The 12,414-nt window shown below is 31.3% G+C and overlaps 1 protein-coding gene and 1 long non-coding RNA gene across 4 annotated transcripts in view; both read left to right on the forward strand.

Annotated features, from left to right (window-relative positions):
• Positions 1-9,616, forward strand: part of LOC111695981 (chaoptin) — a 114,197-nt gene extending 104,581 nt beyond the window's left edge. Inside the window, exons 38-42 of the mRNA XM_023465479.1 lie at positions 118-151; positions 1,754-1,803; positions 2,579-2,710; positions 7,594-7,702; positions 9,611-9,616. Of these exons, the coding sequence (XP_023321247.1) occupies positions 118-151; positions 1,754-1,803; positions 2,579-2,710; positions 7,594-7,702; positions 9,611-9,616 (331 nt within the window). The remainder of the gene's footprint in view (positions 1-117; positions 152-1,753; positions 1,804-2,578; positions 2,711-7,593; positions 7,703-9,610) is intronic.
• Positions 3,308-4,586, forward strand: LOC111695978 (uncharacterized). Of its 3 annotated transcripts, none has more exons than XR_002763978.1 (2): positions 3,308-3,462; positions 4,244-4,586. It is a non-coding gene; the product is annotated as an uncharacterized LOC111695978 (long non-coding RNA). The 3 variants fall into 3 exon arrangements; XR_002763977.1 differs by lacking the exon at positions 3,308-3,462 and adding an exon at positions 3,494-3,624; XR_002763979.1 differs by lacking the exon at positions 3,308-3,462 and adding an exon at positions 3,494-3,610.
• Positions 9,617-12,414: the final 2,798 nt, after the last annotated feature.

A 12,414-nucleotide genomic window follows, 5' to 3' on the forward strand; every position in this document is an offset into this window, starting at 1 on the left:
GGAGACACAAACCCTCTCCTCCCTCCCCCTATACAATCCCTTGAATGTATTATGGGTAAGATCAATAAAACGAGTTAAATAGAAAAACATTTGAAAATAAAAAATATTGTTGCACAGAGAGGAACAGTTAGTCTGTGATAACATTTCAGAGGTAAGTAAATTTTCCTTCTCCCGTCTTCAGATTTTGTTGCAAGATTATCTCTAGATACTTCTTAAAAAATTAATAAATGTCTCTGAATTCTTTTTTTGATGATGGAGAAAGGGGTTGGTTTTAAGGAAAGGTATCAATATACCCCTAAAAATTATACGAAAAACACTCCAGCGGTTGTTTTGTCTGTTCTTGATCCTGCCCATGTCTAAATTATTTCATTTATTGTTTTATAAATCTAAATATCATGTTGGGTGATTATTAGTTAATTTATTTTCTTTAAAAAATATCATCAGAGGTCAGAACTTTTGTGTGAAATATCTCTTTATCTTAAATATTTAATATTCAATGGGGATACTTATAGTTTGAGGATTGATCCTATCAGAGCTGAGAACTTTAGAATAGTGGATATCCAGATCAATGCTTCATCCTTTCTTTTTCTTAAAGGGAGTGTTCGCGAATAATGAAAGGGGGTATAGGCTTAATGCGATAAAAACGCACTTTTGATCGCTACTTATCTTACATCTTATCTGTTGCCTTTATAAGGAGAAAATTGGTAAAAACGTTATTCGAACTATGCGTCCATACAAATTGAGAAAATTGCAACGTACGACTTAGACCGTAAAAAAAATTAATTAAATTTCAAACAAATCATTTAGATATTACAACCTATAGTCATCGATTATCTTTCGCCACATTTGTATATAGTTTATATTTTAGAATATTTTTTAATTAATATTTTTATATTTTATTTTTTAGAAAACGTTTTTAACGGATTTCGAAAAATGTGATTGGTGCGTGGCATTTTTAGATAGTTGCGCAAGCGACAAGAGAAATAAAATTATAAATATAAGAGGTCGGGATTAAAGGTATCCAAAAGTTCCCAGCTCAGTTAAGATATCCCTGCAGGGTTCGATCACCATGGGATATCGAAGAGGAATTAAATTAGTCCGTTGGTCTGCTTGATCTTGAGATTCACAACACGAAAGATCTGACTATAACCATTGTCTACAAAGACCAAAAACAGATCTGAAACCTATTCAAATTCAACATCTATTTCTAGCTGAAATCTATTCAAATGTGAACGTTTGAATTGGTTTTGAATTAGCATATCTATTCTAGTTTCTATTCCATTGTCTTCACTGCAGTTCAGTTTCAGTCATTTATATTCAAGATTTTAAATTGCTGTGTTAAACTACAATTCTTGTTCGTTCGAAGCAAACTCTACTCAAGTCTACACATTGTACATTTTCTACTGAAATTCAATATTTTAATCAATTTCATTATTTTACAGGAGACGTTTTTAATCTTCAATATCATAAAGTTGCAGGCTTTAGTGCAGAACAATTATTGAATTCTGATATTTCTAGAATATTAAAAAAGTGAGGCCCCTGCACTTTAGTAAACTTGTAGTTTTTAATTTCCTTGGCCTATGCATCTTTTGTTTCACCATAGATATTGAATGTTTAACTTTTCTATTTGTTGTGAAACTTTTTTTCATGTCGATTTTGCTCCAGATTACATTAAAACAAATGGGAATGTTATTTATATTATACTATTTGTATGTTTTCATGCCAATTGAAAAATATTGATTGTATTGTTAAGGCTGATGATTATGAGATAACCCCTGATGTCAAGTTCCGTAATGTAGATGAGTAAGTTTTGTTTTTTAACCTTGCACTAATTCTCTGAAATAATTTTACTCAAACTAGTTTAATTACATCCAATATAAATACTAATTGTCCCGTGATTTATTAAAACTAGTTCATGTTCATAGAGATCAGATTTCACAGGTTTAACGGGTGTATTTAATACGTACTTTGAATGTCCATACTCGGTATTGTGTTTGACCGATAGATTATCAAGATTTTTAAGTCAGAAAAAAAGCTTTCAACGGTTCAACCTAGACATAATCAATTTTTATCTTTCTTTATAAAATAGTGTCAAAGGCTTATTATGTTCAGGCGATTTTTTAAAACTTTCTTTTTGCACTTATGACAATTTTTGATTGTTTCGGCTCATTTTTTTGGGTTAACAAATTCTAACCATTCCAACCTTCATAAAATAGTTTAGAGATACCTAGTACTTCTTTAATAATTGATTCCATTTTAGTTGTCGTCTTGTAGATTAATGAATTAGGAAACTTCACTACAGAGATGAGTTGGTTTGTTATCACTGACGAAGATAATTATATTCATTTGTATCTATACCATTTTGATTCAGCCTACCCTCTTGAAAAGTTTTTTTTTCTAATTCGTTTAGTTTTTTCTTGATCTACGATATAGAAAACCGTTCTCCCTTGCTCTGAGTTGGTTTGCTAATACTAAAATGACGATAATGAAAATAAATGGGATCGATGCCATTTTGAATTAGTCTACCCTGTAAAAGGTACTTTTCTCGATTTATTTTTTATTTATAACCATAATTTAGGAAACCGTCCTCCCTAGCTCTGAGCTGGTTTGTGAACACTAATGAGGATGTAGCAGATTTCAGACTTGAGCTGACCAGCTTAAAGAAGAATAAACGGACACTTCTGGTTAAAGATATTGGATACAATACAAGGTATGATGGGATGGGATGGGATGGGATGGGATGGGATGGGATGGGATGGGATTTGTGCAAAATAAAATGTTTTCTTTTTTAATTCAAGCCTGTTTTCTTTCCATATTCTTCAGTTTTAAAGGTTTTGAGTAAAGTATCTAAATTCTCCTTTATTCATNTTTGTTTGTATCCAATAAACGTCAAAACGGCTGAACCGATCGGGCCCAAATTTTTTGTGGGACATCTAGGGACTCCAGGGAAGGTTTATGAATCATCAAAATTTCAAATATTTGTCTCCATCAAAATTCGATCGTCATTAAATTTTTTAAAATTTTGAAAATCCTCGAATTTTTTAGTGAAAATCCGCGAATTATTTTTGTTTTGTTTTACGATATACAGAAAGAGAACATGTTCACAATTAATTTAGAAGATGGGCGCGAAGCGCCCTCTTAGGCTAGTTATACAAATTTCATTTTACAACAGGAAGTCTTACAATTTTATTTTTATTTATGAATAAGAGCTCTTATATTCCCCTCTGTACCACTTATTTTTTACTTTGAGGACATCACGGTCCAGGGTTATTTCCTTTTTTTTACAGTTTTCAAATATATTCTTAATTCAGGATGTTGGACCTTTCTACTCCCAGGGGACCCAGAGATATCCGTCCATACTCCTATTCATCCTCATCCTTACTCTTCTTAATTCAATCTAGAATTTTGTCTCCGGAGAAAAAACTGTACTTTTGTTAAATATTTAAAAAAAAATTACACTTGGTAAAAATTAAAATATTCCATAGAACTCAAAACTAATTTTCAGAAATTAGAGAAATCTTATTTTAAAAAGAAAAAGCCTTTTCTCCAAATTATATTTATTTATTATCAATCTTGGGATTAGATATTGATATTTCCTGCTCGGCCGAGTGTATAATTAGATCGGTTTCTTGAACTGTGAACACAAAACCGGTTCTTTGAACTATAAGCACAGAGCCGGTTCCTTAAACTATAAACAGAACCGGTTCCGGGAGCTTTAGTTCCTGGAATTATAAACACAGAACCGGTTTCTTTAACAATAAACAAAGAACTGGTTCCTTGAACTATAGACATAGAACCGGGTTCTTGAATCATAAGTAAAAACTGGTTTCTTGAAATATAAGCAAAGAACTGGTTTCTTGAACTATAAGCATAGAACTGGTTTCTTGAATTATAAGCAAAAAAACGGTTCCTTGAATTATGATCATAGAACCAGTTTCTCGAACTATAAACAAAGAATTGGTTTCTTGAACTATAAACAAAGAGCTGGTTTCTTAAACTATAAACAAAGAATTGGTTTCTTGAACTATAAACAAAGAACTGGTTCCTTGAACTATAAACATAGAACCAGTTTCTTAAATTATAAGCAAAGAACCGGTTTCTGGAACTAAAAACACGGAACTGGTGCCTTGTACTGAAAACCGGTCCATTGAGCTATAAACAAAGAACTTGTTTCTGGAACTGCAAGCACGAACCAGTTCCTTGAACTGCGAACACAAACCGGTTTCTTAAACTGTAAACACAGAACTGGTTCTAATCCCACTGAAGCCGATATTGAAATGGTGACTGATACTGAAGTGAGAATCGGTAAATAAAGCTCAACTTAACCTTAAAATATCTTTTAGTACACTGATTTTATCATTTTTAATTGTTATTTCAGTGTTTTATTTTGTTAACTACAGAAAAAGTTAAATGAAAACCTATGAAAATATTAATTAAATCGACCTCGAAACAGACCAGTATGTGTTGTTAACATGTATTTTTAGTTTGTAAAACAATAAGTACATTTACTCTTCAGGTTGAAAGAACCCTTTAAATTGTGAAATTTTGTGTGTGACAAAAAAATTTAATAAATTTTAACTTGCATGGTTCTTTTTTCAAACATTTTTTGGGGGGTTTTGAATTCGATTACAACTTTCAGGAGACCTATCTATATACTTTGCTTGTAGCAGGCTGTCTGATTGATTGTATGTATCCAATAAAAGTCAAAACGGCTAAACCGATCAGGCCTAAATTTTGTGTGCGACTTCATACGTCCCCAGGGAGGTTTATAGATGATCAAAATTTTAAAATTTTGCCTCTAACAAAATTCGATTGACATTAAATTTTAAAAAAATCCACGATTTTTGTTTGTTTTTGTATTACAATGTATTTAAAGAGAAAATATTCACAATTGAAATCGTGTACGCATGGTTTATTAAAGTATGGTAGATTGAGATCAATTTTTCAGACTCGCTGAAGTAAATCAAATTACTAAAGGTCACCCAAAGCATAGGCCTTCAAGGATGAAACTATAATTGTCACTTAAAAAGAAAGATATTATTTGAAATTTATTTCAAAATTCCAAATTCCAGGTTCCTTGCACGTGTTAAATTGTTTCTTGCTCCGTCAAATTGGTTCATTTATCCTTATTTTTAAGAGTTTTGGGGGTAACTCTGTTAAATCTGGGTTTGAACGAGGGGGTGAAGGTTACTGGGTATAGAGTATTTTACTTTCTCTGAATATTAATGGGTCTCAGGGGAGTAGTGGGGAGGAATTAATGGAAGCAGGAACTATACATAAATGTATTTACAAGGAGTATTAAATGGGGAGGGAGATACAATTGACGCGGCCTGCCTTACCATTTGATTATAAATGCTTTGCAGACGTTATTCTATTTGTATAAGAAATATTTGGCTGATGTTATTCTGATTATTTCTTATACAAATGGAGTACCGTCTTCCAAGCGTGTATAATCATATGGTAGGGCGGGCCGCGTCAGTTTTATCTCCCTCCAATTACATACTCCTTAGTTATTTACTGAGCATAAATGTGTTTTAAAAACTATTTAACCGTATTCAACGCAACTCTTTAAAAGAATTTTCACAATATTTAAGGCCCAAAATCTGTCTGATCCGGGCCCTAAGTTCGAATAAGATGAAATTATGATTAAGATTGTCCCGAACGCCTTAAAGTTTGAAGTTACGAAATTATCACTTTTATGAAGTTTTCTAATTGTCACTTTTATGAAGTTGTCTAATTGTCACTTTTATGAAGTTACCAAATTGTCACTTATGTATTTATATACCTGGTTGTCACTTTTTTGTAGTTGCCAAATCGTCATTTTTATGAAGCAATCACATTTCATTACCAAATTGTCTCTTTTTTGTAATTACAAAATTGTTATTTACAAATTGTCATTATTTTGTAGTTACCAATTTTTTATTGCCAATTTGTCACTTATATGTACTTACCAAATTGTTACCTTACCAAGATGGCATTACCAAATTGTCCTTACCAAAAATCTTTCCGTCGTTTTTAAATATTACAATATTTTCCTCTTTTTGTAACAATTCAAATTCAAATAAACTCTAGAATTTTTTTTCATTGAAGAAATAACTTTTTTTAATATCTTTTTGTTTTCTCAAGTCATAAGATGGAGAAACAAACATAAATTGAAATAATCAATTTAATACGAAAACTGTACGCTTAATCAGACAACGCTTTATGCATGGACAGTCGCCTAAAATTTCGTCTACAATCCCTTTAAAAGTTATAATATTATTTTTTATAAAAAACTTGCGAGGAAAGACTGTGACTGAGGATGGGTGGGGGGTGTCCGCTGAGGTAATGCAGTTTGAAGAAAATGAGGATTGATGTTAGTAATAAAGATTATATGTAGGGGAGGGTAATACAGGGTGTCCCAATAAACATGGGCATTTGGTGGCGAATTCGATATCGTATTTTCAAACAATTCTTTGACTTAGTATAGTGATACCTACTGAGAAAGCTGTAATCTGTAAGAGTTTCGTCTGCTATGTTCACAATTTGTTTATGTTTTGACTGCATACGGTTGTACTTAGTGAAACGGGACGGGATGCATGGGATGGACGGGACGGGGCGACATGGGGTGGAGTGTTAAAGATGCAATGGGATACCGTTTAATTTTGTTTACAAACAAGATGTTTGAGAAATTAAAGATTTCTTGCAAAATGGAACAAAAATACACGAGTCATAAGTTACATGAAAGATGTATTTGTGTTCACTCACCTGCTCAATCCACATTCCTAGATTTAATCTATTTTTATTTGAATTTATGAGTTGGTCTGAACTGTCTAACCTAGGACAAAGTGTCCAGAAGTTTCTGCCTGATGTTCCAATATAAGATCTTACAGTTTCTCAGTTTAACAAAGAAGAATTTATCTCTAACCTCAGATTTCTATCAGAATTATATTTTCAATCTGCCAACCGGATTCTAAATTCTATTAACACATACATCATACATCAATAGTGTACTATGTTTTCCCCTTTTCTGTACTCTAAATGTACTGTACAACATATATGGTGAACTGGATAGATTCTTGTACTAAGTACTAGATATGATCTTTCGGATAGAGTATGTACTTTAAACTATACGAATGTCATACAATGTACTAGATTTGATGTACTTAATTGAATATGATTTATTCTTTAGATTATTGTACTTTGTACTACTTATGTTCTACGGGATTGTTTATGTACTTTAAACTGGGCAAGTTTTACTAACTTTTTATATTTAAATAAATAAATTTGTAGTTTCTTATTTTCATAATTTATTTTACAATGTTATTGGAAAATAATTTACTTTACTGACTATTGTGATATATACTAGATAAAATGGATTTAATATATCGAAATATAAATAATATATAGATAATATATTGCTAGATATAATGAACTGGATAGGGTATATATGTATTAGATATATTTTTTGGTTAAAGTATTGTAGTATGTACTGTAGGAGATATGATGTACTGGATAGGGTATTGTACTATGTGTTAGATATAATTTTTGGTTAAAGTATTGTACTATGTAGGAGATATGATGTACTGGAAATGTAGCATGTACTATTTCTAGATACGATGTACTGGACCAAGTACCATCTGGTGAAGAACTGCGAATGTGCTTGTTGGTTAAAACGTCTCTTGGTATGATTAGAAGATGGAGAAAGGATCAACAATGTCAGGTTTGTTATAAAATATATTTAACTTTTTTAAATCTGTTTTTCTATAAACCAATTGGAAGAGATTTTCTTTGTAACATGTTAACATGCTAACAATATTAGTCAAATGAAAACTAACCAAATATCGCGCATTATTAATCAGAATTCAAAATCTGAAATAATTAACCAGTAACTTTAGCAATTAGTTCCAACCGCATCAACAATAAGCAGTAAGCAACCCGTTTTAAACAATTCCACTATCTATATATAAATTTGACTCGTCTGGGTGTTTGTTTGTCTGTTTGTATCCAATAAACTTCAAAACGGCTGAACCGATCGGGCCCAAATTTTTTGTGGGACATCTAGGGACTCCAGGGAAGGTTTATGAATCATCAAAATTTCAAATATTTGTCTCCATCAAAATTCGATCGTCATTAAATTTTTTAAAATTTTGAAAATCCGCGAATTTTTTAGTGAAAATCCGCGAATTATTTTTGTTTTGTTTTACGATGTACACAAAGAGAACATGTTCACAATTAATTTAGAAGATGGGCGCGAAGCGCCNCTGTTCTATATTGTGTATCCTATACAGAATATTCCTGGATATCTGTTCTATATTGTGTATCCTATATAGAATATTCCTGGATATTTGTTATATATTGTGTATCCTATATAGAATATTCCTGGATATCTGTTCTATATTGTGTATCCTATATATAGAATATTCCTGGATATCTGTTCTATATTGTGTATCCTATATAGAATATTCCTGGTTATCTGTTCTATATTGTGTATCCTACATAGAATATTCCGGGATATCTACTCTATATTGTGTATCCTATACAGAATATTCCTGGATATCTGTTCTATATTGTGTATTCTATAGAGAATATTCCTGGATATCTGCTTTATATTGTGTATCCTATATAAAATATAAGACTGGATATCTGCTTTATGTTGTGTATCCTATCCAATATAAAGTTCAAGTTCAGGGCTAGATGTCAACTGAATTGAAAGACTCCAGTTTAAAATATCTTTTGGTGTCATAAAGCTATGTAATATGCATGTCACTCATATTCTGGGTGGGATATCGAATTCGTCACTGAATTCCCATGTTTTTTGGGACACCCTGTAGAAGAACTTTTGTCGAGGGGGAAGAATAAGATGGAATGGATATCACGGTAAATTAGAAGTCCTGGATGATAATTCAGTGCGCCTTAACTTGAGACTCCAATTTTACTCATTAAATGATAATTTTCCGTCTTTGCTGTTGTTTACATTTTTGTTGGGCTATCCATGCATTTTTAATTTCAAATTATATTAAGTCTTGACCGCGTTTTTTGAATTAGAAATGACTGAATACAAATTTTTCGATACAGACAGAGGATATACTTGGTTTTATGGCAAAGAGGAGGGAAAGGGGCGTTTTTAGAGAAGACAAGATGTATGTTAATTTATTCTCCGTTTACAGAGTGACATATCGGATTCACAACGGTATCCTTAGAACCTTTGTTTAATCGAGAATCAATGAGAAATACAGGGTGTCCCACGAAACATACCAGATGGTAGATAGTTTTGAATGTCTTCTTCCATATACTGCATTACATTTCAAAGACTTGTTAAAGTTGATTTTTTTTTTTTAAATATTTTTTACTCAAATAAATTTTACTTTGAAATCAATTTTAATATGATATATGACTGCCATATAATATTTTTATTGTTCTTTTGATATCAAACCACTTTAAAAATTATGGAAGAAGACATATTAAACTATTCACCTATTGTCATGTTTCGTGGGGACACTCTGTACTTGATTTATTTTTACAACATTGGTAATTTTCCATTGTGGATTTTTTATGAGAGTATTTTAAGATTTTAAAAATCTTTATTTTTTTTTTGACCAACACTGAAATCTTCTATATTGTTACTCAGATGTAGGTTTAAAGGGCACCTTTGTAAATCGGACATGCCAATTTCAGTCCATGTAAATACTGATAGACACCCTGAATGTATTTAAACACCTGGAGTATGTACTGCTAGACACCCTGTATGTATTTAAACACCTGGAGTATGCCAGGTTTCCTGGTTATATCATTAGTTGAAGATTAATGATCGCAATGCTCTATATTTTTGATGATTTAAATTCAAGGTCTCGACATTGATAATATTCTTTATTCTCCAAACAGTGATATTATGAAAAATTCTTGAATTTTTGAATTAAAAAATAAATAAAAATTTGTTGACGTGGAGAAAAATTCAGGAATTTGGCGTATTTTTGATTTTTTTTTTAATATTCATCCCTGAATAGTGAATCTTCAAAATGGAATGGATCATAGAAGTTGCTACGTTTACCAATATAAACATAAGTTCCAAGGTTGTCTGCCGAAATAAATAATTATTTAGGAGTTTACGTGAATTATTTTATTTGCAGAACACTCTTTGCTAACCCCTATTTTTCTTCAGTCAGTAAACTGCAAATTAGTGCAGAAGGAACCAAAAGCTTTTTGTTAGACAAATTAAAAAACTTTATTTTAGTAAATACGGAAGTAATAAAACTACGAATCATAAGAATAAGACTTCCAAACTTTTAAAAAATAATTTCTCTAATAGATCTAGTATACAATTTAAAATCGTAGCACATCAAAATAGCAAAGAATTAAGATGCATTGAATTGATATCATATAAGCCCATGAACCTTTATCTCCAGTCTTTCTTCAACTAACCAAACTAGTTGGGTGGTTTACAAACTTTTAGTTTTGTAAAGGTTTACAGACTTTTAGTTTTGTAAAACCAAACTAGTAGGGTGGTTTACAGACTTTTAGTTTTGTAAAACCAAACTAGTAGGGTGGTTTACAGACTTATAGTTTTGTAAAACCAAACTAGTAGGGTGGTTTACAGACTTATAGTTTTGTAAAACCAAACTAGTAGGGTGGTTTACAGACTGCGTTGCTCAAATACAAGAATCCAAAAATGTCAAGCTTAAAAGAAGAAAGGTATAAAATTTGAATCAACCCTGTTATAAGGAAAATTGTTTAAATTGTAAATTGTTTGATATTATTTTCAATTTTTCCACAAATATCGGATAATTTTCAATTTGTCTACATTTATGATATCAAGCTTGTGGCAGATTTTAATTAAAAAATAATCTTTTTACATATTTATATCCTCTAAGAATCAGACTTTAATATAAGTATAATATGGTGTTAGTTTAAATTCAGATCTTGGAGGTTTCTTGAGTTTGTTTTCAGATCACAGAGGTTTCGTTAGTATTTTTATGAATAAATTCTTGAAACCCCATGATTTTTACTCTTTGTAACCCTTTGATTTTTACTCCTTGAAACCCTTTGATTTTTACTCCTTGCAACCCTTTGATGTTCACTTCTTGCAACCCTTTGATTTTCACTCCTTGCAACCCTTTGGGGTTTCCTACTTGCAACCCTTTGATTTTCACTCTTTGCAAATCTATGATTTTTAATAATTGCAAACCTTAGATTTTCACTCCTTGCAATTCTTTGATTATCACTCGTTGCAACCCTTTGATTTTCCTTCTTGCAAACCTTGTTATTTTCACTCCTTGCAAACCTTTTCTCCTCTCCCCTCACAATAACTTACTCAGTAAGAACTTTAAAAGGTTCAAAGGAAGGTTTTTTTTCTAAATTATTGGTTTTAAAGATATTGCTTCTTTAACCTAGACTACGATATAAAGTTTCACTCTTTACGGAATACAGATGTAAGCTCCATTATAGGTTTATTAAAAGCACAAAACATTACAAAATTCTTTTAAAGTATTTCTGAGTGCTTTAAACAATTTGTATGAAATTATTTAATTAATTGATCTGTCAATTAAACATGAAGTAATTAAAGCTTCTTTTCATCTAGAGAATAAATTTTATATAAACAGAGCGTTCATTCAAAATTTAAATTCTAACAGAATATTAAAATTTAATTTTTAAACTCTTTTGTTTCGAATTAATCTAATTTTAGAGCAGAAAGGACGGATTAAAGGAATCAAAACATTATAAACGGTTTACATTGATTTTTTTCTTACAACTTGAAACTTCCACGCAATTGTAACCAGCACGGTGTTAAACTACAGTGTGGGTGATTATATCAATACAATGAATTGTAACCAGCACGGTGTTAAACTACAGTGTGGGCGATTATATCAATACAATGAATTGTAACCAGCACGGTGTTAAACTACAGTGTGGGCGATTATATCAATACAATGAATTGTAACCAGCACGGTGTTAAACTACAGTGTGGGCGATTATATCAATACAATGAAGACAACTTTTGATTTTAATTTTGACTTATACTAAGCTTTTAAATAGCCTGGATAAACATAAACATAATGTAACCATGGTGTGAGCTCAATAGTTCGGAATAGGGATAGGGAATGAAAGGCGGAAAGTCTGCCAGAGAGCTCCGGCTTTCCATGAGTCATTATATTTGTTCTTTTTTATACTTGTAAATACATTTTTTTGTATACTCTGAATGTTAAGATTAGAATTCTGTAGAAGGTGTTTAAAAAAGCTTCTCTTCATGAATATTTTTAAGCTTGTATTTCGAAAAAAACCTTGTTAACAAAAAAGGCTTAAATAAAAAAGTCGTCTTCATTGTATTGATGTAATCGCCTACCACTGAAATAAAAATTAAATACGGTGATATATGGGTGATATATGGGAATTTGTCCAGGGGGGCTTAAAAACTTTTTTTCCTTCCAGGGGGTGGAG

This window comes from Eurytemora carolleeae, unplaced genomic scaffold, assembly GCF_000591075.1.
Source record: "Eurytemora carolleeae unplaced genomic scaffold, Eaff_2.0 scaffold171, whole genome shotgun sequence".
Lineage (NCBI taxonomy): Eukaryota > Metazoa > Arthropoda > Copepoda > Calanoida > Temoridae > Eurytemora > Eurytemora carolleeae.